Here is a 27814-nt window from a genome sequence, read left to right on the forward strand (position 1 = left end):
TTACCCATAAAGTTGTAGCCCACTGGAAAATCTGTGTGGTATCCATGGAAAACCTAAATGTCTCCATTTGGAAGCAGTGCTGGATTAGTTATTCCTTAGCTCATGAAAAGAAATCACTAAATTAAGAGGATGATGAGTGTCTGAAAAAAATCCACAGGCAATAAAATAAAAGACAGCAGCAGAAGAATCTTTGGTAAAACGTGAGGAAGCTGAATTCCCACAAAGGGCCACTTTAAAAGCCCAACAGAGTGGTTGGAATGGGTGGTTACTTGGTGCTTCTGGAAATTTCTTACTCTAGGACCTCAACAGTTATTCCTAACACAGAGGAGGAATGAAGGAGTCTAAACTCCCTGGCCACACATCTTAGAATGCCCTTGTACCTGCCTCCCCCCATCCACATCAAGTGATTGACATAGCTCTCCAAAAAGAAAATCAATAACTATACCCACTTTCACCATCAAACACACCACTCGCAGTGGAGGAGAGAGATTAGAAAGCACATTCTGCTTTCTGATCGAGGACACCTTCAGGCCCACACATCATGTTCCATAACCACTGGGCTGAGGTCAGCTAATACAGATTGTACATCAAGAAATGATAGGAGTTGAAAACCTCATAGTGATGTGCCTGATGGCCAACCCTGCCTATGAGAATCGACAGTGTACTAGCATCTCTGCAAAGAGTGACTTCCAAGCCCCAGGAGATGGCCCACTCACCGAGTGAGGTAAGGGTCACTACACAAGACAGCAGGTTCACAAAAAGAGCCAAGAGCCCACTGCACACACTTTCATGTTCATTAGCACTTGTGTGGAGAAATGACATATGGCACGCTGGGATCCATACTATCCCAGGGGGAAGAAACAAATTGTACATATTAGGTTGATTCATGTGAAGTTCCTGTCATTGTAAATAAAATATGATCCAACTATTAGAAATGTCATATGGGTCAACTTATATTAAGCTGGAAAAGATAAGAAAAGTAGGCAGCTGGATAAAAATGCTGACCTACTGTACCCACTGGAGTTTATAACTGAACCGCAAAAGCTGAGAGCAGGCAAGATAAAGGCTAAGTGAGCAGTGGCAAGCCAGTGGTCAAGTCCCACAGAACCCCTCCCAGCAGAGCCCACAAAGACCTTCTCCAGGCTGATGGAAGAAGGGGCCAGAGAAGGCCAAGTGACTCTTAGGCAAACAACGACAGATTAATTACAGTCAAAAAATTAGTTTTTCTCAATCTAGGACCACAAAGCTTGTAAAAGTAAAATCCTCTCTGTTTAGGCTCCTTGAAAGCTTATTACTCAAAATATTCCAGGTGGAGATGTTTTCACTTTCCCTAATCTTGCTGTTCACCTCCAACTGAGGGGAGGAGCTCACTCCTCTTTAGTCTCTACAAAGAAATCAGCGTTTGACATCCGTCTCTAATGCAGCTAAATCCTCCTTTACTTCCTATCCAGGGCAAGAGGTGTATATAAATGTAAATGCTACCCAACGGTGGTGTCTCCTTAGGGCCCAAGGAAACCAATAAGGCTCAGCAGGACCTGACTCGGCTCTGCCAACAGGCTCAGCTCAAGGATGAAGACATCAAACTCAGCCCCCGTGATCCAGGGACCACAGCAAACAAGGATGAGCACTGGGTCGACGTATCCAAATGAGCGTGGGTGAAAGAAACAAAACATTTCAACTGGAAAACTTCAAAACTAAAGGCCTGAAAGTGTTGGATGGCTTTGTTGTGAGACGGTATCTTTTTTTTTTTCCCTCCATTTTTAATTTTCTCCCTTCAAATCCAAACTACAGCAACAAACCCTGACAGCTCCGGCTTCAGACTTGATACATCATCAGGAACTCATTCCAAAAGCTCTAACTAGATAACTAATTTAATACACTTTGCTTCAAGGTTTATTCCTTGGCTTGCTTCCCAGATATAAAGCATCTCTGGGCAATTATTATGCAGATGCCACTGAAAGGACTTTAAATGGCTGCTGCTAATTTAACGGGAGATATGTTGGCATTTACTGGAGATGTGAAAAGGAATGCAAAATGTGCTAAAGGACCAAAAGCTTTTGTTTTTAAAAATGAAATATGTGGAATAACTTTTAAATGTTTTCCTTTGGGTTTCAATATAAACTTTGGCTAGGAAATTGGATATTAAACCTACTTCTTCCCTGCATTTTGTGCATTAATGAATATTCCCGTAGCACAAAGTGGCAACAGTGGATGGCTTGAAAGAAGGACCATGAGTGATGAGCTCAGAGAGACAGCAGATCTACAGGCTGCCCACGTGTGACTTCATTTTAACAGTACCCATGTTGGGGCCTAAGAGACGAAAGAGAAATACTGATGATGTTCATCAAACAATAAACCAGTTAACTGCAGACCAACTGTTAAAACATCCCTAACAGCAGACTATCCCAAGGATGGAAAGTCTCTAAGGAAAGGAAACAAATACCTCTCTGGCTGTTGACTATCAAGTTCTGGGCGTCTCACAGTGAGGGTCAGGAGCTCTGTTCCACTGAAAATGCAAGTCATACTAATGGTTTTTTTTTTTTAGAACATACACCGAAATCCCAGAATCTACAGGGTTCAGTTGAAGTTATACTCTTTGACTGATTCTGCAGACCTTGAGAAGGAGTAAAAGAGAGGAGGCCCTCCATCTCCAGACAGTCTGAGTCTAAATACAGAGAATCACCACAACCCCTGGCCAGATGTGAAACTGAGTTGATTCATAGGCTCAAGTCATTCATCGGGAATCGGCCTCCACACCCATCTGCTGGTACGTGGTGACTGAAAGTCACAAAGGCATATTCTTTCTGGTTGGTTTGATGCTGTTCTTTCTTTGCATTTTCAGTTCAGGAAAAGAAAAGCAGCAGTGGAGGGAGGGAAAATGGAACACCACAATGGTCAATCCCAAGACCAAAACCACAATTTAAAAGTTGCATTCAAGAAAAACTAGACAGTAGAGACGAAAATTCCCCAAAATTCAGCAGGAGGGAAACTGCATGGAAGATGATTTATTGTGGACTAACCTCAGAAATTCAGAAGGACAGTGAGCAGTGAAGGCACAGGAAGAGACCAACTAAGAACTGAGCTTCAAACTGAGGGCAGCATTAACACCCCAACTGACCAGAGAGGGGGTCACGTGGAGAAAAGGAAAGCAGCAGAGGACTTTGTGCGAGACGAATTCCACCATCTTCCATCAAGTGGGCCCAGATTTGGACTATAGGGTCCTGAGTGGGCTTAGTTCTGCTCTTGTAGGTCAAAGCCTGGAGATGACAGCAACATAGTGGGGGTCCCACTTGGTGTGGCTCCTGGCCAGGCCCCTGCTCCCTGAGTGCCAAACAGCCCCCATAAATCAGCCTTCCTAACTGTTTCCTTTAGAACCTTTCCAATGACTTCGTGACTGATGGAGAGACAGAATGCACCCAGCACCTCGACCTCAGGCCCTCGGCCAGCACACACATCAGATGTGAATAAGAAACAGGATCAAGGGCTCGCCTGTCTCCTTTCTCTGGTCCATTATCTTCTCTCTATCAGGCAAGAGGCCTAGCTGCACAGATGGCCTGGCCCAGGGCCTCAAAGGCCACCAGACTGGGGCCACCGAGCAAACAAGGAGGAGCAGCATATACCGAGGTGCAGTCCCCGGCAGGGAGACCAGGCTCCAGGGCCCAGAACAAGGAGCGGTTGAGAAAGATACAACACGGAGCTCCTCACTCAGCCTGGGCAACGGCAATTACTACACCGTAAAGGGAGGATTTCCTCTAGCTGTTCCCATCTTTCACTCAAGCTTGGGGGCAAAAAAGAGACAACTGAGGGTGAGGGCAGAAAGGAAGAAGAAAGGAAACTGTCCATCAAGCCTCACCAGTCCCAAAACTCTATTCACTATAGAGGACAGTGTTTTCTCCTTCAGGGAAGGGTCTTGCCCCTTACCTTTACATTTCAGGATAAATTCATTTTCTTGCCATCTTTGATTTGGACATAAGCAATTAAGCTCATGAATTTCAGTTGGTTATAAATCGGGCTACAACTTCACTAGAGATGCATTCCTTTATGCCTCTGTCCCCAAAATGTCCCACCAAGCAACCTTCCCTACTGACGTATTACAATGCAGATCAGTCATAACGTGATTCAAATGAAAAGTACTATATTATTGTGAAACCTGTATTACAATGATTCACAAAAGTTATTGCAAAGGGGAAAAAAATAAATTATCTCATATAAAATAATACATGATGTTTTGAATAATCTTGGCTCCCATCTTCAAGGAGCCCGTGGCCTGCCTGCTCCGGCCATCTGCAGCCTGCTGGAGGAGCAGATGTTGTCTGGAGGTGCCTCCCCATCTGCAAGATGGAGCTGGGTTCCTCTTCCAGGAGGCGGATCGGGAGGTTAAATGAGTCTGGAGTTCTGGAGGAACTGGATAAGGACTTGGTAGACAAACTTGTACTGAGCGATGGTCTGGATCATGAACATCCTTTGCTCCCTGAGGAGCCTCAGCATCATGGGCACCTCCACCTTCTGCAAGAAAAGAGAAAAAGCACAGGATCCTGAGATGCAGAACTTGCCTTGGGTCATTCCTCATTCCCTCATCCAAGAAGCATTCGCTCACTCCCCACGTGCAGGTACAAGAGAAAGTGAAGGACTTGGCCCCCTCTGGGTTTTCCCAAACAAAGACTTTACACCAGCGACTGGAGAACTGGGTCATCGTTTACCTCTCGTGTGATATTTTAAATACAGAACCAGTGGACTGTAATTAGTATTTGGGTGGTGAACATGATGTAATCTCTGCAGAAACAGAAGTATAATGATGTACACCTGAAATTTATACGTTATAAACCAATGTTACAATAAAAAAAATTAACAAAGATAATTTAAAACAAGTAAATAGATAGATAGATGGATAAATAAATAAATGCAGACGAATCTGTTAGAGAAAACACAGAGGCTGGAGTTAAACCCAACTGGTACTCAACTCTACCATGACCCAGTGGTAGGATTTCAGACATCTCTGGGTCTTAGCTTCTTCACCACTAAAATAAGGATAATGATGCTTTCCTCTAATGGCAGTGTGGCCTCACCTAAGTCTGCAACATTTCCTCAGCAATAACATGGGGTGATAAATAGTACCCACCTCACAAGATCAAATGATGAAATGCATGTAAAGCATTTAGCACAGTGCCTGGCACACAATGAATACTTAATAGACTACTCATTATTAGTTTATTAATATTAAGGAAATAAGAACAATCATGCCCATCCTACTACGTCACAGGATCATAATCATGATCAAGCAAGATAATTCACATGCAAACCTTTAAAACGTCAAAGCAGTCTATGAATGCCAGTCACGTTTGGAGCAAAAGCCTTTAATTAAAAACGTCTTGAGTAATAAATGAGATTGCGTTATGTGTCAGTTTGTTGAGAATACAGAATTATCTTCAACGGAAGGGAATTAACAGGGTGGGTTGTGGTGTCCAAGCAGACCAGAGGCTGTCCCAGTGTCCCCTCACTTGCATCACTTCCATCCTCCTGGACCAGCCAGGACAGAAGCACCTCGGAGCCAAGGATACCATCATGGCCTCGCACACTCCCCCTACTCAGGCAAACGACCACACCCACGAAGTTATCAAGGACAGAGCAAGCACCGAAAGTAAAATAACAAAAACTCAGCTGGATGCCTTTTCTTACTTGACTTTCAAACTTTGCTTTCGAAAGTAATTTCAGCTATTTCCAAACTTTGTGTAGCTACCACTCATCCCACGCCATCCTTATGAGTTGCTGTTCTCCAAAACCAGTTAAGTAATGCATGCCACAGATTTAAAAGGGACCAAGTCCCTGGTAATAAGGAAAGAGAAAAAGGCATCTGAATCCTCAAATGATTAGTCAAAATATAGAGTCTAGACCATAAGCTTCTGATGGTAACTAGTGGGTCTTTGCCTAAACTATACTCCAAAGTGACCGATACCATGATATACAATGTAGAGCCACCTAATAATGAACTTAATGAACATAACATTTGATGAGCATTACTCTGTGTTGGACACTGAAGATACAAGGATAGAATAAGGCTGCTCTCCCCATGACCATCGAAGGCTTTGACAGAGAGGCAGGGTCCCACAGGAGTTAGGAGCACAGGCTCCGAGTCAGGCTTCATCTGCTGAATCCAGCTTGGAATGTGGGCACATTCCCGTATCTACCAGTGCCTCAGTTTCTCTTCTGTTATGCAAGGGTGCTAAGAGGACCACTCTTACAGGGTTATTGTGAAGGCTACTTGGGTTAATACTGTAAGGCTCTCAGAATAGTACTGCCATAAGGTAAACACGAGATACACAGGTTTTGCTGTTGTTAGTGCTACAGCAACGCTATGTACAGCAGAGCAGAGCCCTGCCAGGTCTTTCTGCGCCATCCTCTCACCTTCCAGCTCTACATCAGACAATGCTCCACTGCTATTCACAGGGTTTTCATAGCCAATTTTGTCAGAAGTGGGTGGCTAGGTCCTTCTTCCTAGTCTGTCTTAGTCTGGAAGCTCAGCTGAAATCTGTCTGCCATAGGTGACCCTGCTGGTATGTGAAATACCGGTGGCACAGCTTTCAGCATCACAGCAGCATGCAGCTGCCACAGTATGACAACCGACAGACAGGTGGTTGGTTCCTTGACTGGGAAACGAACCCAGGCAGCGGGGTGAGAGTTCCATATCTTAAACACTAGACCGCCAGGGCTACCCACCAGTCACCTCCACCACCTTCACCACCATCTCCTCCACCTCCTCCTCCCCCTCCACCACCACCTCCCCCACCATCACCATCATGGTCATTACCATCTCAACAGCTGGTAAGACTCAGCCATAAGGACAGTATATTATCTGATATGGGGCAGTTTGGAGACAAGACAAAGAAGGCTCCCCTGGTCTCAATGAAAGAGACCCAGGTGCCTTGAAGATTCATTTCCACAGGCTCTGCTGTCATTGTCCCTAAACCCAGAAAACATGAGGCAGCTGATTCCTGCTCAGAAGGCATTCTCTCCTCCCCACTCTAGGAAGGAGGGATAATGTATTCAGAAAAGCAGCAAGATCAAGACGTCTTGCTTTTTGGCTAGTGAGAACCTGACCTTTTGTAATGAGCTAACCTGGGGGAGACAGCTAAATCCAGGGGGCCAAGAGAGAGTCCTGCAAATCGTAAAACCAGTGTTGTCCAAAAAAATGTATGGGCATTAACATGTCATGGCTAACATTCAGTGACCAAAAGCAACGGGCCACAAAGATGCTTCTCTGAGCAGCCTGGAAGAGTCCCCTCCTGTCCCCACCTCACAGCTACCCGACCTCACTGTCAGCATCTTCGTTCCAGGAAAAAGTAAAGGCATTTCACTGACAAAATCAAAACTACGAATTACAGCCTAAAACATAAAGTACGCTAAATCCAGAAGCCATGGAAAGAAGGCAGGAAAATTTGGACAGGAGAAAAATAGGACACACAATTTCATATTTTTTTGTCAAAACCTTTGTTTAAAAACAAACTAATAAACTAAAATGTCCCACTCTTCTCCCAAAATAAGGGTTTGAATCTTACTAGCAAGGCCTGAACGTGCATCGGAACAAAGTAGAGATCTTTTTTCTCCCCGACCATCTACCAATAGCAATTATGGGAAATGGGACAGAGAAGGCTGGCTATATATATGCTAGGGGAAGGGAAGTGAAAAACATGAGTCATCTTGCTATCTTTGAATATCAATGGGAACAGAAGTCCTTTCTGGACTGACCACGTTCCAGCAAAGAATGTTCTGGCATGCAACTGGGCATTGAGGAAATCCGCTATGTTCGGACACACCATAAAGAATTTAATCACCCTGAGCCCTCACCAAGTCCACGCAAGGCCCTAATGGCCAAATCCCTCCATCCACCCATGCTGGCCCTGACATGTGTTGTTCAGGTTCTCCTAGGCCAACCACATCTGGGGATCAGTGAGCCTTCACGTCATCACATCACTGAGGCTCAGCCTTTGATGGGTCTCCAAAGAGCTCAGAACAGAAGAATCATTCATGTCAGACAAGCCATCTCAAGTCAAAAAGGAAGAAGAGGGAGCAGAGGAAGAGCGCGCAGGGAATGGAAAAAGGAAGGGGAATTTGGAGAAGAAAGCTGTGTAAGTGGGGAGGGGACGATGAGGCCCCCTGCCTCCCTGGAACCCATGGGTGCCACCAGCGGAGCTCGGCTATGCTCAAGCCATATGCACACTGATTCCACTTTATCTTACTCCATCCTCCCAGAACTGAGTGGCTTTGGGACTTAGTGGCAAGTTATTCACTCTACTGGAGACTTCTACCAGTGACAGGGTATAGGAAGCAAATAATCAAGAAATATAATGTGAGACAAAAAGGTAAAAATGAAATATTTGTTATGTAGATTCTATGATGGGCCTTTTGCTCATCAACAAGATGTTTGTTTTTTTTAACAATAGGCCACATTTAGTAAAACTCCTCTTCTCCTAATTTTTAGCAGCACAAACACTCCTATGTACAGACTGAAAGTTTCCAAAATTATCTTTTTATAGGCAGGGAGTTTAAAAATCCTTTGAACATGTTTAAACTTAGCATTTATTGTTTTCTTGGAAGTTTAAAAAAACAAACTTTGTAGGGCAGTATTTAATCTGATTTTCAAACCATTGGTGCTATTTAGTAGATACATATATTCTTATATAAATTCCTTTGCAGAATGTGCATTACCGTAATTTTAAAACTACTGAACCATTTCAGAAGTTTCCTTTGATTCTTTAAGCTATAATTTGGTTGAACAAGAACCAGATGATACTGGGCGTTTGCAGGCAGAGTGAAGACAGGAAATAACTCTGGGCCAGGAGGTAGAAGCCCTCACTTCTCACCTTGGCACCACTGCTTAAGAGCCACATGGCACTGGACAAGCCACTACATTGTTTCTGGGCCTCAGTTTCCAAATCTGTAAAACAGGAGGAGGGACACGTGCCTGGCTTCTCTACCTGGCTGCCCAACTAAGAAGTAAAAGCCCTTTGAAAGCCCTAAAGCCCCATGAAAATAGAAAGCAGAAGAACCATTCTTTAGCCTTGGATTGCTGTCTGTCTCAGCTCCACGAAATTGAAAGGCCCTCTTTGTAGCTCGCTGACCCACAGGGAGCGGTAAGGGATTGCCACGCACCGTGTGGGTGCGAGCTCAGCTGCAGCCCACTCCTACGGGGAGCAGAGCTGGGTGTCCCGCCTTGCAAAGGCAGGCCCTGTCTGTGCACTCAGATTACCCACCCTGCCAGTCTGCTAAACCACACCATTGCCAGTCTAGACAAGAAGAAAGTCAGGACAAAAATAAAAAACCTCCTTTAAATAAAACCTCCCTCTGAAGAATGAAAAACAATTTTAAAGCATACACATCTTTACATAGGATTTAGGCTAAAACACATCCCAGAAATGCAAGATGCATCTAAACTACGTGCGATCAAATAACCCGCCATGGAAAATTACCCACCATAAGACCAGACCATCTACAAAACACTGCAGCCTTTCCAAGTTGATGCCGACTAAGTTCAGATTTCCTAAATGTTTCCTATCTCACACTTTCATCTCTTCTCCTGTATTATCTGGGTATCTACACAGAGCAGTGAAAGACAAAAGATAAGGAAGTCTGGAAATGTCAGAGTCCAACTAGGAATCATGAGTTTGGAAAACTCTCGTCAGGAGAGAGGAAATTAGGCACTGGAAACGAAAGGGCACAGGCGAAGGTCTGGCCGTAGTGTAGATTTATCCCCAAGGTGGAGTACTCAGAGAAACGCAGAATGACTCACTTCATTATGCTCCAGGCAGTAGATCATCAGCTCAGAGAGAATGACCACGCCGGTCCTTCCCACCCCAGCACTGCAGTGGACGACAATCGGAGGGTGCCAGCTCTTGGTGCCTTCCAGCATGCTGTTGGTATGCCGACGGACCGACTGGATCTCCTCCAAGTAGGCTGCCAGACAAAATGCAAATCTTGTCACCCAAGTCCTACATGGCTTTGCATACAAGTGAGGGGGGGAGAAACCTGATGGTGAATCTTTTTTTTTAAGTGACAATAATTTACAGTTCTTACAAGACACTAATTATTTGGCTGGTACCCACTGTACAGTCCTGGATCCAGAAAGGACCAGCTGGGAGTCAATTAGTCCATGGGAGGATTTGTTCTTTAAATTAAATAGTTCTTTTTTAAAAATTAAATTCTGTTTTCCCCTCTGCAAATCCCAAAGTCCCCCAAGCAGATGATTCTCGACATTACTTACAGCAATTCGTACTACTAACAGACTGGGATCAGAACACCAGCTAGATCCCCTTGAAACGACCGCCTGTCAGAGCCAATTTCTGGTGGGAAGAGCATCCATCTGCCCCTTCTTTCTTCCCCTCACTGAATGAGTGAATGTCAACTGAGGCTTGACTTCAGTTTTAGATTTAAAAATAGACTTGGGGGGCCTGCTTTTCAGCTTGGATTCCATGTAGTTATGTGAGTAGCTCAAGATGAGCCCTCCCAGCCCCCGACCCCGCTTTCTGGAGGCAACATGTGTGTGGGGTGGAGGGGTCATGCGACCTCCCCCATCCCTTCCAACATCTGCCTAGCTCAGCAGGGCCGCGCGGGGTCTGTGCAGTACTCCAATCGGGCACAAATGAAAAATTACAGCAATACAAGCCTTAATGACTTCTTTTTTCATGATCATGAAAAAAGGAAAAGTATATAAATGTAATCCTCAGACCAAGAACCAGAAAAAGTCAACTAGTAACTGACATTCAGTAGTAGCTAGCTCAGGGGAGAAACAGATTTGAAGGTTGCTGATACTCAGAAAACCTCATCCTAATGCAGCACCGTAAAAACAAGACTAGGGGAAACGCTCAGATTCCTGAAGGGGAAAAAAGTGAGTTCAAACCATTTTAGTAATTTAAAGGTATATCTGTTTACATACAATTAATAAGAACTCCTGTTTTCCTTTATAACCTTATCTAATTACAAAGTCATCTAAAGTAGTTTACAAAAAAACTCTACTTTATTACCACTACCACCACCACCACCACCACCACCACCACCACCAGTAATGGGAAATGAGACAGAACAAAACGAAGAAGAGGGAAGACAATCTGAGGCGACTAGAGAGAGTAGCAGCCATTGGGTACCAACAAGAGCTAAATACTGTGCATGGAATTCTCTTCACAATTTGTCTACAAGGAGGAAAAGACAGAAGGCGACTGAGCATTCTCTGCCTGACAAAAGGCAATGTTCACATACAAGAGATAAGGTTTTTCTTGTGCTAAACTTAAGAAGAGAAGTAAATGGAATATTGATCAATAAAGCAGATGCCACCATCAAATGGAGTTTCATAAAACACAGAGAAAGTGGATTTAAATGGATGCCTTCTTTAGCCATCATATTAATACAGTTCCTTAAGCTGTAACTCAGGGAAGACACCTGGAGGCTGGAAGACAACTTGGCGTAGGTCCTCTGCATCCGAGTAATCTAATATAAACATGGGCAAAAACCGTTTTAAATTCTTAAAAATCTAGAGAGCCAACATATCTAAGACCCTGTCAGCACACTTGTCCTGAGTTTCACAGAAACATAAATTAATAAATTTATACTGCTTAAAAACATTCTCTATATTTTTCAGTAATTTAGATTCCTTAAATCGGTTCTGATTTAAAAGATGTGACTATAATTTTAACCACCTTATAAACTCAATCTTTTATCAGAGCTGCTAGCCAGTCATCAAACTGATCTACCTTTATTGTTTCCATTTTCTGCATCTTGGAGAAAATTCTAATAAATCAATTACATAGCAAAAGATTACCAGAAAGGAATAAAAAGAACACTGTTATGAGGAAAGAAAGTTCTGCAAAGATCACTGCTCTCCTTATTAATATTTTGAGCTACAGACAACTGTTTGACCTCAGCACATCACTAACCCTCTCTAAATCTTGCTCTAGATCCTCTGATTCCAATCATCTTTCTATTTCTTATTTTCAGTGTTCAACTCCTCAAGTACCATCATCACTCTAACGGGAAATTGGAACTTGTGAAATGGTACTTTTAGGTACTTGAAAACCTAGCCTCTCTCTATTCTCCTCCCTGCCCCCACCTCCCCCAAATGCATATCAAAATTAAATCAAGGTTTTGACATTATCCAACATCCAGATGATGGTCCCTTTGTGGTGGTCACAGGTCTTTTGCCAGCTGGAGAGTAACAACACAGCAGGTATAACAAACCTGCAGAGAGCCCTAGGGCCTCCTTCCAAGCTGGGTAAGGACGGAATGAGCCTTCTCCACAAGTGCGGGACATTTATGCAAACATGCGGAGAGGAAGGGAGAGTGCCGCAGCCACCACTGAAGAGCAGACAACACTGTCAGATCTCACCCCTGGACTGCAGTGACGGGCCTGCCCTTCTCCCGAGACCGCGAGTGCCTCTAAAACAAAGACTGTTTCCGGGCCAGCCCGGTGGCGCAAGCGGGTAAGTGCGCGCGCTCTGCTGCGGTGGCACAAGGCTCGCCGGTCTGGATCCCGGGCGCACACCGACGCACCGCTTGTTAAGCCATGCTGTGGCGGCGTCCCATATAAAGTAGAGGAAGATGGGCACGGATGTTAGCCCAGGGCCAGTCTTCCTCAGCAAAAAGAGGAGGATTGGCATTGGATGTTAGCTCAGGGCTGGTCTTCCTCATTAAAAAAAATCAATAAAATAAAACAAACACTGTTTCATCTCTGCATTCTAACAGCCCGATCCAGTGCCTGGCACAAAGTGGGCACACACCCAGTTTTTGACTTTTCAAATAAAATACTGCATATAATCTAGGTGAATTAGTTTCTAAGATAACTATATCCTGAAAAAATATACATAAATTAATGAATCCAAAAATCACAGTTTCAAAAACTACAAGCTGACTTCAATAATTCTCAGCATCTTAATCATAGGTCTGAGAAAGTACTGATTGAGATTTACTGCTGTAGGGAAATACAGGGCTTGGGAGATGCAAACTTCCACGAGACGTAAAAAATCAGTGTTTTTTTTACTTTATTGCTCTGTGGTTTTTTGACTGTGGTAAAAATATACATAACAAAATTACCATTTTAATCATTTTTAAGTGTAGAATTATGTGGCATTAAGTATACTCACAATGCTGTGCAGCCATCACCACTATTCATTTCTAGAACTTCTTCACCATCCCAAACAGAAACTTTGTACCCATCAAACAATAACTTTTTATTCCCCTTCCTCCCAGTCCCTGATAACCTCTATTCTACTTTCTATCTCTATGAAGTTGCCTATTCTGGGTACCTCATATAAGTGGAATCACACAATAGTGGCCCTTTTGTGTCTGATTTATTTTACTTAGCATAATGTTTTCAAGGTTCAGACATGTAGCATGTATCAGAATAGTTATTTATTAACGAGTAGATAAAGGTCTAAATCAAGGTAGAACCAATTAGTTTACCACAGTTTTAGCTTATTTGCATAAAAGGTAAAGAGAATATGATAAATGACATGTATTAGTCTTCTCTGTTCTACATATACTATATGAAGGGACATATACTTCAATGTTATAAAACTTTTGCCACTTAAGAAAAAGCATCCTTTCTTTCCATTTCACCTCCAACTGATAAGACCATTGATGCAGGTGGTAAAACCTCAACTGGGAAGAAAAAACTTACACAAAAATCCTTGGACATCCTCTGGGCAGCCATGATCTGGCCAGTCAGTATACTGCAAATGCCACACCGTCCTTTCCTGCCCAGACAAAAGGTGCTTGACCTTCAAGCCTGTGGTTGCATAGCAACCAGAATCTGTTCGGAACTTCGTGGTGACCTTGAACTTGCCATAGGTGGCTGAGCTGTGCTTGGAACCCAGTTTGGGCCAGTATCGGTGGCTCTTGGTTCGTCCGCCTTCCTGAATCACATACAAAAGGAAAATTGGAAATAAGTCAGGGGGAGCTCTTATCCTCTTAATCTTGAAATCTGGAGACAGAGGAAGATGCTAATAGTTTCTAAGTCACTAACTCAGTAGCACTGTGCAGTGTCTATCACAGAGTAGATCATATAAATTTCAGCTAAGACTGATAATAAGATTTACAACAGTAGTTACATCAATGGAAAATTTAAAAGATTTCATAACTGAGCTGCAGTTGAACATTAGAGAAAAGAGCCAGTGCAAATTTCAGAGGCAGGAACCAGCTGGGTGTGCTCAAGAAACAGAAAGGTCTTCAGCGTGGCTGCAGTCTGGAGGGTGTTGGGGAGGGTGGTAGAGAGGGGGTCAGAAAGGCCTCGCCATCCACGGTAGGGAGTTTGGGTTTCACTCTGTGGACAGTGGAAAGCCATCCAAAGGTGATGGAGTGACCTTAAGCAGGGGAGTGACAGATTCTAGTAACCATTCTAGGCCATGCTTCTCATTTCTGATGTTCAGCCCAAGGCTCTTTCTGTTAGACCACACTGACTACTGACACTGTCTCTATCATCTAGTGTCAATCACATATTTTTTCAGCCTGAGCCACAGCTGAAACAGAGAACGGGTTACACCACCTTTCTTTCTCCTTGGTTTTATAATCTTTCATGAGGATATGCATTCTCAACCATTTACAAAATGGAGTCTATTTTTTTTTTTTTGTGAGGAAGATCAGCCTGAGCTAACATCTGATGTGAATCCTCCTTTTTTTTTTTTTTTTTTTTTTTTTGCTGAGGAAGATTGGCCCCAAGCTAACATCCATGCCCATCTTCCTCTACTTTATATGGGACGCCGCCACAGCATGGCTTGACAAGCAGTGCATCGGTGTACACCTGGGATCCGAATCGGCGAACCCTGGGCCGCCGCAGCAGAATGCACGCACTTAACCACTTGTGCCACCGGGCCGGCCCCTGGGGTCTATTTTTAAGTTTTGCACAGTTTTGACATCACTGGAGTGGGGGTGAATGAGGTGGTGACTTAGAAGGGGACCCAGGGCAGGAAGTGGGTGGACACAGAAGAGAAATCCTGAGCACACAGCTGTGGGAGTGAACAGCGAGCACTGGGGGGATGTGGTCTTTAGTGAGGGGCCCTGACGGCTAGCCCACTTACAAAGCAACACACCTTTGGGTGATACAAACAGTCTTGCTCTGACCCATTGGGTTGAACTGAGTCTTCCTACGTGTGAAGCACACCTGCCTCTTTTATTTACCAATCCTGTGAAACTAGGTTCATCCGAGGCCTTTAACTTATATTACTGCTGAGAGTCTAAATCAATTACAAATTTCAAGTGACCTAAGCCTCTGGCTGCCTCACAGATCACTCGACTTGGTGTTCACAAGGCTGGCCCCTTCTTGTAAGTCAGGTTTCAGCTCAAATGCAACCTCCTCAGAGGGCCCTTGACCGCCCATCTAATCTAAAGTAGCCCCTCAGTCACCCTTGACCCCATTACCTGGTCCCATTTTCTCCAGGGCACTTAGCACTATCTGAGCGTATTTTATTTCTTTCCTTTTTACTGTCCCTCCCACTAGGATGTGAGCTCCCTGGGGACATGGACCATGCCTGTCTTGTTTACCACCATGCCCCTGAGGGTAGCACAGCTAGTACACTGTATTAAGTTGAATGAATCCCTTACAGTGATGTGATTTGAAAAGGTGATAAAACTATTCTAGAGATTTTAAGGAGAATTTACTCTTTGTGGGAAGGTCAAACAGTAGGTCAGCCTAGAGCAGTACAACTGGTTTTAAAGAGCTTGAAGTCCTTCCACCACCATCTTCTAATGGGCTATTCTGGAAAGCAACTGCTAGAGTGCCAACGAAAGGAATAGGACTTTTTTTTTCCAGTTCTCTCTGTTCCCTATCCTTTTGAAACTGTTAGGAAAGAGATATGCAATAGCATGGATATTAGTAAAAAACAGATGAAGCTAGTCCCTTCAATGACTTCAAAACATAAGTTAAAATTTAATGAAAGGAACAAAAGGAAGTAGTTAAAATAAAAAATTGAAAATGTGACAAGAGAAGAAACACAAAACTTCTTGCCCCAAGACGGCAAGCTCTAAGAGAACTGCTAGATTGAGTGGTGGTGTGTGCCAGTTTTTATAACTCCACGTAGAGTTCTCTTGTTACAAAAGAAAAACTATGTTTGACTTGGCAAAGGAAGAAAAAGATTTTTTTTCTCTCCCTAAAGAATAGAGACCTCTACAGGAACAACAGCTTCTGGTCTCTTTTCAGCTGATAAGCATGATGGCATTTGGAGCTGGCCATGCCCGGGGTTGGGAATACATGCTGATTTACCCAGGGCAGCCCAAGGTTCTCAGACTCCAGTGGAAAGATTATTGCTTTGTTTGGCACACGCAAGTGAGCTGGCTGAACTGACGTTTGGTTCGTTTGTTTGTTTGATTTTAGTTCATGTCAATTCAAGGAAAAGAGTTAAAAGCTGGATGACAATGGGATGCAACAATAAATTGTCTTTGGAAAACAAAACGAATCTATGTGGAAATAAGAAGAGAAAACAGATGCATGCCAAAGAGAAAAGGATTTGCAGAGAAACGGAGCTGTAGGAAGGAGGATGGGGCAGGGAAGTCACTAACGTGAAGCCCGTCTTCTGGTCACCCCTCTCCCGGGAGCAGATGGCTGCACTGCCATTCTCCTTACCTCTTCTGCGGTGACCATGGCGATCACATTCGCTCCCTGCTCCCACACCATCTGCCAGAAGTCATGGCAAGTGTGTGGCAGGGGCCCCTGAGTGGCTATGTAGTGCCATTCTGCCCCACCAACCACGACCTGGAAACCAAGGAAAACATCGGTGAATGAACCTCAAATCCAGGACAGAATTACCTGCTGACCATGGGCCCATTAGTATCCACCTCAAAACCTTGGATATTTTGGAGGGGGGGGGCAAATGGGTTAGTGCCATTATCAAAAACCCTGAGATCAAGATGGCTAGTGACACATTCTTACATGAAAACACTTTTTGCCACTGAAGCCTATTAAAATACACCTAATCTTTTTTGTCTGCAATCCATAGTAATTATGTGCAAACCAGCGCATATTAAAAACATATGCATATATACATAAAACAATAAAACCTTTTAAACAATAAAAAAAAGTCTACTTTGGAATAACATCTCTTTGGCAGCAATGTCTTTCTACCGCTGAGCTGATGTGAAGTGTGTCATAAACCTCCGTCGTACCCGCTATTCTGTGGTGCCACGTATGGGAGAGGTGTTATGAATGCACTTAAGTCAACAAGACGTGCTATTTTATCATTATCTTTCCTTTGTGCAGCACCACAGTGTCCAACCGAACTTTGGAGTCATGAGATGATTTTGGATGATAAAATGATTACCCCATGCAGCTCAGGGTAATCTTGGGAGGATAATCCTGCAGCTATAAACATCAGTGGCAGAGAATCAGAAATAAGAAGTTGTGCTCAAAGTATTAAAGATCATGCTACCAGGGTGAAATGGTGGCCTTTGGAGGGATTCTTTCTGTGTTCCCTTCCATTCCTGTGCCTTGATACTGCAAAGTCAGGTCCCCTTCCACATCCACCAGCACAGACCTCTAGATAGTTCTAGGAGCAATGAAGTGATCATTGTTTGAAACTTTTTCCCCTCATTTATTTTATGAAACTATATACTGACTTGATTCAAACGAAAACAATGTCAGTTATTGTTTCATTACACAAGATATGTTTAGGTCAAAGCTGGCAAGCAAAATCCATTTTCCAAGTACTGGTGGGAGATAACATTCATACATTTGCTGGCTGGCTAGGAGTTTGGTTTATCTGCGGAATCGTGATTTTAAACATTAGCCTCTCTGGCACCCAACATATAGGAACCATAAATACTTCCAGAGTTTGCTGTTGCCTGAGGCCTTTCAGCATATTCCAAGTATTGACAGGAGGGTATTAAAAACTGCATTAAAAACATGACAACCAATGCTACTGAGGTAGATTTCACAGATGTGATTCCACCTCTGGAGCAAATAAATCTCTGTTCTGTGTTAATGGCTGCTTGGAACCCAGGGAGAAAACGCTGGAAGATATACAACTCTATTCCAAAAACACAAGGACAAGTTCTTGCAAGCTCTATGGGTCTATTAAATGCACCCATGTCTAACTCGGATCCACAAGATGAAATGTGGGCCTCGGAGAATACTGAGGAAGTAATTCTTCTGTTAACAATACCCCAGGGGCACAGTTGATGCAGAGTGACAGCTTTTTCCAGGGAGCAGATGGAAAATGGTGGAGGATATTTGGCCAAAAGAAGAAGACAGTGTAATACAGCCATGTAAGATTTTCATAGACATTCTACCAAGAAGCAGCTGAGTGATCTGCATCTTTGCTTGAGTTCATTATTTTGGTCATTGTTTCACAATCTAAAACTAAGCCCACGAAACTCACCACTGTCAGTTTACTTAAGAGTTTCCTGAGGTTCATTTATTCTTTTTTTAGTTCTCACTCTCAAAAATAAGAGTCAAATACACAATAGCATCTGTCATAGTTGCTCTTTCATATTTCTTTTGACAGTACTTTCTGATACTTAACTATATATGTTTATCTATGCTCTGTGTACCAAAACACTATACCCAACCAAGGTGTACTTTTTTTTTGTGAGGAATATCAGCCCTGAGCTAACATCCATGCTAATCCTCCTCTGTTTTTTGCTGAGGAAGACCGGCTCTGAGCTAACATCTATTGCCAATCTTCCTCCTTTTTTTTTTTCCCCCAAAGCCCCAGTAGACAGTTGTATGTCATAGTTGCACATCCTTCTAGTTGCTGTATGTGGGACGCCACCTCAGCATGGCTGGAGAAGCGGTGCGTCGGTGCGTGCCCGGGATCCGAACCTGGGCCGCCAGCAGCGGAGCGCGCGCACTTCACCGCTAAGCCACGGGGCCGGCCCCCAAGGTATACTTTTCACATTCTGTATCGAAACTGTTTTAACTGATACATGCACCAGACATCTAGCTATATTTTAGAGGCTCAAAGGAACCTACCAATAATTCTTCTAGAGTTAAAAAGTCCAATGAAGAAAGAAAATAACTCTGGACAAAGCCAGAAACAGGTTTCTAAGGCTACTGATCACTTACTTCAGAGTTCAGAGCAAATGGTGACATTCTAAACAAATATGCTCTGTTATTAGGGACACTGAGGAAGGTAAGCTATTTAGGAAACATTTAACTGTATGTACACATAACTCTAAATTCTAGCTAGTGTCAAGCAAAGCTGACTAATTCTAAAGACTATGAAATACTGAGATATGAAAGTTGGAAGTATTTGAAATATAAACAAAAATTTAATGACACTAATACATCGAATTATGTAGCAAATCTTGCAAGGTTCAGTATCAACCACACCTTTGTGGTTTATGTTTAAAGCAGTCCAACTCCTCTAAATATCATGCAAATTTGGGACTGCAGCTGTAAAATGTATAACCTGTAGTACTACAAGAGAGAATTGATAAGTTTCTTTGCTCTTGATCATCATAAAAACTTCAGTGGCAGAAATCCAATGCCTGTGATTTCCAGTCTCCATCATTTGCTAATTACAAACCGAAAAGGACAATCCTCAGCTTTTCCTGTGAGTTTTAGGGAGCGTTATGACCCACAGAGAAAAGAAAAAGTTAAAGCCTCTGTAATGAGCCAGCTTCAGAAATAGCTGACCTGAACTGAGGCTTTCCCAGAAGCCGCCAGGCTTCCTTCTCTCTGCAGTGATAGGCATGCCCTTCTAGTCGACTAACAAAAGCACAGGAGTCCAAAAACACTCCCTCAGGGTCTGGGAACAGGCCAAGAGGCACAGTCGCAGCCTGGACATTTTTTTCTCCCGGCATTTTTACCTTTAACCCAGCAATCTTCACAAACCTTCCCAAGACGCTCCCCTTCTTACCTTGATATGGGAGGCATTAATGTAACCTGTGTTATTTTCTTTGGTCGGTATCAGCTCTACTCGATTCTCCTCATAGGGGACAACTTCCCGGATTCGGCTGCGTTCAGCATTTTCTGGCAGAGCCGCTGTGCTGAAGATGCCATTTGCCTTTTTCTTTGGAATTTGCTCATATTCTGTGAACACCATTCCCTCTTCTAGCTTCTTCTTCAGGGTTCTGAACTGCAACAGAAACTAATCTTCAGTTCTCTGAATTACCTTATCCGAAAACTCCAACAAAACAACCAGATTTCTTTAAATATTTACAGTGATGGTGTTAATAAACAGTTTTAAGATGTACAACTAAAGTTTGAGTATGTGGTCTCATTGTTAACCACACTGCTAATTTCTCTTGTCCAATAACCAATTTCCTTCCCACTCATACCTTAAACAGAACAAATCTATAAGACCAGGCAAGAGTTGAAATTCAAAATCAGTATTTTTGTTATTAATACCTCTGTTTAAAGTCCTAGTGACAGGAGATTGTTAATCTTACTTGTCCAAACATCCTTTTCTCCACTTAGCTCTTTTTACTGAGCTAAATGTTAAGATGAAGCTGGTCCACAGGTCTCTCGTTCTGAGGATTAGGACCCCTCTCCCCCTTTTATTTTTCCCATGGCCAAACTACTAATTATAATTACATGGTATTAATTAGATTAAATGATCCCTCTAAAGCCCCTTCTGACTCTAAAACCATTCTAGTACTTCATATATACCGGCAGAAATCTAAAACCCTAATATTATTAGCACCCTATTAAATTTACACGACCTGTTCCTTAACCTGGCAGCAATTTCAGGAACTAAAGGAGCACCTTTCTTCACCTCTAAAACACTACCAAGTGACTTCTCTTTGCTTTTCAAAACCAAAGGTCTTGCAATGCATTATCCCAACAATTATAAATCAGCCACATTTTATGTTCAAATAAGAGAACAGCATTTTAAAAGAATTCTATAAATGCTTGGGTAAAATAATCACTCCCTGATAAAGAATAATTGTTCACAAAAGTCATAGAAATTGAGAGCTACAGCAACTGCTTAACATCCTCATTTGCCAAAGAAAGAAACAGGCCCAAAGGAATTGAGTGACTTGACCAAGGCCACACAGCATGTTAGGGGCTGGTCTCTTTCAGGCATCACTGCACCAACTTGACAAAGAAACACAAAATGTTGGAAAGGACAGATTTAATACAACACAGACCAGGTCTTGCTAATTTCAAATTGAAAAATTAATTCATCACAAAGCTTAGTGCTGGCATGTTTAGGCAAGGAGAGAGCTTTGGAATCCTAAGACCACGGAGAATGAATCACATGTTTGACAAGCCCAGTGCTTACCCTCTCGTCCATGGGAACTCGGGTGGCATCAACTTGACTCTCTTCCCGCCCTGAGACCCGAGCAACTGAGAGTCCATTCAGTGCTGCCAACATCAGTGGCCTCTTCTGCGCCTCCAGGCCTGCCATCTTCTGCTTCTCTAGATTCTTGTGGCAAGAAAAGGCATGTTCTCATTGTTTATAATACCAGTAGAATGCTGGAATGTGTTTTAATCTCCCCAAATCTGTAACTCCCCAGCCAAGGAATGCCGACAACCACCATTCGTAGAGCAAATTCAAACAGAGCCTTTCCATTTCTCTCATGTGCCTGAGGAAGCCGGACCCTACAGGAGTCTCGAGCTTTTATTTAAAAATGGATGAATGAATGAACAAACAAATTAGAGCAGACTCCATACAAATACACCCTGCTGTGGGACTCACAAAAAACAGTGTACAAGAAAGACACGTTAGGAAAAAAAGGGCTGAAATAAGACAGGACAAGGAAAAGAGAAACAGTTTCATGAACAATCTAATCCAATCACAATGATGGACCTTTTACACAGATTAAACGGTAAACAACATATAAAAACTGTTTGTTGCATTGTTAAGAGATCCACATACATAAATTGTGGAGAAAAACCTTCCCAAGTTTCCATTCTGAGGGGCTGAGACCACGGATATCAATCCTATATTGACTCTCTGGTCCCTGGGATACCATCCCCACAATGAGGGCTTAGGTGGTTTAGCAAACTTACTAACACTCAAGTCCGGGGCCATCTGCAATGACCCACTAGGCGTCCCCTTTCATGCTTCATCCGGAGGGCCCAAAGGAATGGACATCATGGCTCCCAACGATTATGGTGGGACATCACGAGATGTGACTAAGCTATGGGAGAATATGGATTTGGGGGCTGAGCAGACCACTCAGGGAAAGGCTTGAGGCTAACCTGGCCCTTTTCTGTGGCTTTTTGATTTCCTCTCTAGCCTCACCTGCACCAACACTGAAACTGGATCCATCAGGGCCCTGGCTGTTAGGTCTACCGCTGCACTTCCTCACGTCCTCCAAACTCACTGAGGTATGAAAAACATGTCCTTTTACTCACTAAGGCAAGCCAATAAGAGCATTTCCTAAAAATAATTTTGTCTTAGAAGACAGAAGAACAGAGGGACTTCACAAAGCACACAAACAGATGAGTTTTTAGAGAGTTTAAGATTTTGATCCAAACTAAAGTGAAACCAATTTGCAGATTCCTTTGGCTGCCACAGATGAAGCAGTCATCTTATCTCTGGTTTCTTTTCCAGCTGTTAGGGATTTTTTTCTTAGTCTATCATTTATAAATTTACTCCCTAGGGAGGTGTTTTGATGGAGCCATGGTGCTGGGAGATGACAAGGGGTTAGCAGACTACTCTAATTGTGGGTGGAAGGGGTGGCGTCACACTCCTATATGAGTCCCCTCGTGATTTCAATGCCACCTACAGTCAGAACGGAGCCCTGGCCTTTGTGAGTGATGCTGCTAAGAGGAAGCTTCACCCACTGATAGAGCCGACCCATCAGACAAACGAAAGGAGCATCTCAGAGGAGAATTAACTGTGGGAAAATGAGAAAAGTATTGAATTTTCAGCCAAAAGGTATAATACTCTGAAGAATGACCCTGGTTTCTCAATCTCAGGCAGATTTTGAAGATTTTGGATTTAAATTTTTGGGCTTTTGTTTGCTTATTAGTTTGTTTTTGTGAGGGAGAATTTTTTTTCCCTTCACCTCTTTGAGTTGAGAATCTGTTTCACTCCTCCACAAAGTTTTGAGAAAGCAATAATTATGGGAAAATGGTCCTGAGGTCCTCCTGCCAGTCTCTCTGCTTCCTTCCCACCTGCACCATCTGGCGACCCTAACTAGGCCTAAGGCAAAAAGTAGCTAACTTGTCTTTCTCAGGAAAGGATTACTACTTACCTAGTGAAAACTGAAACCCTAGTGGTAAACTATTTCTCTTAGCTTCTTCGCACTTACCTTACCAACTTATTATCAGGGATAAAAAATAAATAACTCGAAGATCTGATTTGTCCTTTTCTCTTCCCTGCACCTGACTTGGAGTTAGGGGGCTACAAGCAGGGAAATGTCTTCAATCAGCAGCAGGAACCAGAAGGAGGAGCCATCGAGACAGCCAGCCTGATTCATCCATCAAATAGACAAGCAGCCCCAGAATTATGGAGAGTTGCCCATGGGGCAAATTCTCACCATACCTGCCCCCCTCCAGTTCCCACTGGGTTAAAGCTTCTCATTGTTTTTTTCTCCTAGAGAGGCCAGACTGCCTTCTCTCCCCATCCATTCCTAGCAAGCCAGGCAAAAGCCGCCCAAGGTGGGGAGGGCAGAGAAGCGTCTGAGATGTGGGGTAAGTTTCTTCATTAAAAAAGAGATGGAGGGGCCGGCCCGGTGGTGCAAGTGGTTAAGCGGTGCGCTCTGCTGCGGCGGCCCGGGATTCGTCGGTTCGGATCCCGGGCGCGCACCGATGCACTGCTTGGCAAGCCATGCTGTGGCGGCATCCCACGTAAAGTGGAGGAAGATGGGCATGGATGTTAGCCCAGGGCCAGTCTTTCTCAGCAAAAAAAGAGGATTGGCAGATGTTAGCTCAGGGCCGATCTTCCTCACAAAAAAAAAAAGAGAGAGAGAGAGATAGAGAACCATCCCAAGCTTCAGTGCCCCTGGCATTGTCACCATCTTGCCTGGCATCCTGGCTCACTGAAGAACCTCCTCATCCTACCCTAAGGTCGGAACCCAGCGAAGGGTGGCAGTCCTTGAGCTCCAGAGTATGTAGGATTTGGAAAGAAATCAACAAGGAAAATGCAGTAGGGATGGGGTAATGATGTTTCTGAACTGCATTTAAGGAGTAAAATCGGCTACTCACTATTATCTGTGTGGATGGGATGGGAGAGCAGATGGGAGAAACAGCAGAAAACCCCTTGCTCGTTTATGATATCGCAAGAAGCTCTATGCAGGAAACCAGTGCCATGAGTTTGGCTACAGGGTTTTGTATAACACAGATTAACAAGAGAAGAGGATGAATATGACCAAAATAAGGCCACGGGACCATGCAGGCAGCAATAAATATCAAGTCGGCAGGGGAAATAGCAAAGCTGAACGCTTAGACTGATGGGTTCTCGATGCCGAGTTATGTTAAAGGCGCCTGGGGCCAAGAAGTGGTGAAAATCTCTTTCTACCAATGAATTACTTTTTCCAAGCTGGGAAAGCTCTCCCCCAAGGCACCCACCCCCGCCTTTCATTCCATCCCCCAGCCAAAAGGTTTTATTTGCCAGAGGCACAGGCACATCTTTCACAATTTCCCTCTAGGTTTGCAAAAAGTGGAAAAAGTTATGCCTGTACCAAATTCTTAGCACGACTGTACTGATGGCCAGAATGGTGGGGCTGTTCTTACGGTTTGTCTAAAGCAGTAAAGTTGCTAAGGATTCGATTCCTGAACCCAGCAACTCGGCTTCCTCAAAACTTTGGCCCTTCACTGTTCTTTTCAGGTGGATTCCCACTGGAGAATCAGGGAGACTCATACATGCAGGGAGTCGAATGAACTCCATGAAAGCTAACTGTAAGTTACCACTGTTCTAGAGTTCCTAAAATAAGCCCTGGTTCCCTTAAGGTACAGATGAGGTACATGCAGAAGAGAAGTCAATCTGGGTTTGATTAGTTAAAATGAAATGGTTTTTTATTTTTTAAGGGAGTGAAAATTTCCAGGAGAAACAGCATTGGTGTTCTGAAATATTTTTTAAGGTAGCAATTACAACCTCGCAATTTTCTCCTTAGTTTAAGGAGATAATTCACTTTGTTGTTCTACGTGTGCTCCTATTACCTGCACAGTCTTGCTCTGACAACACAGCCAGCCCTCCAGATGGTACCTGTTCTGAAGAAGGGTTACTTATGTCTAATCCTAGGCATCTTCAAATGTTATAAGTGTGTGCATGTGTATGTACGTGTATGAGTGTATTCACATCCATGTGTGTGAATTCTTGACAGAATAAGCTTAATGGGGAGTTGAAGCTCAATGGTAAACTTCCGAGTTTACTGTAATTTTCTTGGATTTGTGTTAAGCATCTATTGAAAGAAAATTTGAGAATAAATCTGACATATCATGCTCCAGTCTATATTGGTGAGCCATCCTGACATCAAGATCCACACAGAGAGCTGTGCTCTGAAGGGATGTTGCTCTTTTAGTATCTAATTGGGAAAAAAATGCTTTCCCCTGAAAATAAAATACCACTAGGTGGAGGAAGGCGAGCTCCTAGCAGCTCACACAATAGCTAGTTTGACTCTGAATAAACAGCAAAATGCTGGCCAAGACACGGATCTCAACACCCACCAACCTGTCATATCCTGACCCCATGACAGCACTTTGTACCAAGTATCCCTATTAGAAGCCATGAATGAGAATGGACGATTTACGTGAAGGGGCAAAAAATAGAAGTTTTGTGAAATAAACTACTACCTGCTTAAATGGCAAGGGATTCTTTAAATCCCCAACACATTCCCTGACTGAGCCTCGCACATTCTTCAGTGCCTAAAGCATGTTTGCTTTCACACTCTGAATACGATCACAGACAAGGAGCAGAGGAGGCTGCAGGGGAGGACCAGCGTGGTTAACTCTCCCCCAAAAACTGCCCCAGGAGAGGAAGACACTTACCCTGATCATCATCTCTCTCTCTATAATGCTGTCCTCCAGGGAAAACATTTCGGACACAGGTCTCTCCTTCACAGGCTCTTTTTTGACTCGCTCCTTCACGCTTGTCAGGTCGGGTTCTGAGATGGATGGACCGAGAGAGGACCCGTTGACAGCCAGCTGGTCAGCTCGGGAGACACTGACGGCCTTGGCCGGCCCGTGCCGCAGCACCCTGGCTCTGGCGATGGCAGGAGGAAGGCTAACCTGGTCTTGCCTCAGTGCCCCGTTGCTAACGCTTTTCCTCGGTCCAGGGTACTCGGGCGGGGGCTTGTTTGGAATTCGGGCTAAGGCTGCTTGCAGCTGGGCGCTGTACCCCATCTTCTCACGGAGCACAGGGATCTGGGGCACCGATTCTGGAGCCTCCTCCTCCTCCTCCTCGCTCTCGCTGCTGTGGATCAGCATCGTGGCATCAGAGAAAGTCTTCTTGTGGTGATACTGGGGAAGCTGGTGAACCTCGTGGCTCCCTGGCACCTCTTCAGGTGGCCCCTGCTCCCGGAGGGTGTTTCGGCGAGCCATGGGGATGTTGAGTGACTTCAGTGTCATGGCTTCCATGCCCCGCACCATGCTGTTCATCACCTCCAGGCTGTGGCGCTTGTTCACTGTGCCATGGTGCTTGGTGGCCGTGAGGGGCTCGCTCACCTCCTGGAGAGACTGATGCACCACCGGGGAGCTGTCCTCTTGGAAGGTCTTCACCGAGAGCTGCACTTTGCGGGTCACCAGGTCGGGGCTACTGCCACTCACGTACTTGTGGCGGTGGCTGGCGAGGTCGGGGGTGCTGGTGGCAGGGCGGGGTCGTGGGTAGGGGGGCGGCGGCCTGAAGAGATAGTTTTTGAGCATATGGGCCGTGTTGTAGTTATGGGTGCCTTGGAGTTGCATGTTGGCCAACTCTGGGGTGCTCACCGTGTGTGAGATGGCACTTGCCCCCGGCTTGCTGGGTACTGTGTTATTCTTTGGGTTTATCTGGTCAGATGGAGCAACAAGCTTGTTACTGTAGCCCCCCTGTGGTCCATAAGGGACAGTGTAGGGGTGCCTCTCCCGCATCTCGGGCTGGCTGTACACCAGGTCCTCCGGCTGGTTGTAGGCGTGGGTGTTGATGATGTTGAGGTTTCGTAGAGACTGGCTCTGGCTGTCTGTGTGCATGACCCCCCTCTTCATCTGCCGCATGACTGTCTCATAATCGGGGGTCGGCCGGTAAGACGGCACGATGATCGCGCTGTGTCGGTGGCTAGGGATGTAGTCAGCCCGCATGATGTCACTCCCAGGGATGCTGAGGTTGGAGGATACGGGAGAAGCCTGGATGAAACTCTGGGAGCAGTTGAGGGAGTTGACACTGTGAACGCTACACACACTGCCATTGGTGACGGTGCCATTTAAATAATTTAAGTCCAGGCTGTTGTGAGAGTTGCAATACAAGGCTTCTTCATTCCCATGGAAAATGCTGTCTGCAAGAAGGCAAACAAAGGCACGTGAACCTCCATGCCATCCTGCTTCAATTAAGTTCATCCTCACACTCATGGGGGTGATTTTTAACTTACAGAAGTCATAAAAAGTGAAATCCCATGGCTCCATCCACATATTCCATAGAAAAACTGGTAATTTCTTGGACGAGACGCCAACATACAGAAGGAACACTTTAAAGTATACTAAAAAGAAAAAGTGAACCTAAACAAAGAAAGCTACATATATTTGGAGTAATTATCACCAGGGTAAGTTCTCGATTTTGCCATGAGCTTTGAAATCAGGAACCAACAATGGTCCTCATGTTGGGTAGAGCTGCCCTCTCGTTCAGAGCTCAGCAACAGGACTGGATATTTGGGCCAGGAAGTCAAGAACTTTAATGGGGCCATAGATTTGAAGTTATGGAGTACTTGGAGCTGATCTTCCTGACTGCAATGGAAAAGGTCCCTTTCCCCGAGGGACCGG

The 27814-nt window shown here is 44.2% G+C and overlaps 1 protein-coding gene across 2 annotated transcripts in view; it reads right to left on the bottom strand.

Annotated features, from left to right (window-relative positions):
• Nucleotides 1-4115: 4115 nt before the first annotated feature.
• The window catches only part of PTPN14 (protein tyrosine phosphatase non-receptor type 14), a 167795-nt gene continuing 144096 nt past the window's right edge, over nucleotides 4116-27814 (bottom strand). The window contains exons 13-20 of one of the 2 annotated variants that reach the window (XM_058539846.1): nucleotides 25856-27333; nucleotides 21198-21341; nucleotides 19830-20048; nucleotides 16598-16726; nucleotides 13661-13895; nucleotides 9785-9948; nucleotides 8859-8932; nucleotides 4464-4506 (exon numbers count right to left, since the gene is read on the bottom strand). In XM_058539846.1, coding sequence (XP_058395829.1) covers nucleotides 8873-8932; nucleotides 9785-9948; nucleotides 13661-13895; nucleotides 16598-16726; nucleotides 19830-20048; nucleotides 21198-21341; nucleotides 25856-27333 — 2429 coding nt within the window. In that variant the 3' untranslated portion in view covers nucleotides 4464-4506; nucleotides 8859-8872. Of the gene's footprint in view, nucleotides 4507-8858; nucleotides 8933-9784; nucleotides 9949-13660; nucleotides 13896-16597; nucleotides 16727-19829; nucleotides 20049-21197; nucleotides 21342-25855; nucleotides 27334-27814 lie in introns of both variants that reach the window. The other variant, XM_058539845.1, reaches the window with a different exon arrangement.

The sequence above is a fragment of the Diceros bicornis genome, chromosome 4, assembly GCF_020826845.1.
Source record: "Diceros bicornis minor isolate mBicDic1 chromosome 4, mDicBic1.mat.cur, whole genome shotgun sequence".
In the NCBI taxonomy this organism is placed as follows: domain Eukaryota; kingdom Metazoa; phylum Chordata; class Mammalia; order Perissodactyla; family Rhinocerotidae; genus Diceros; species Diceros bicornis.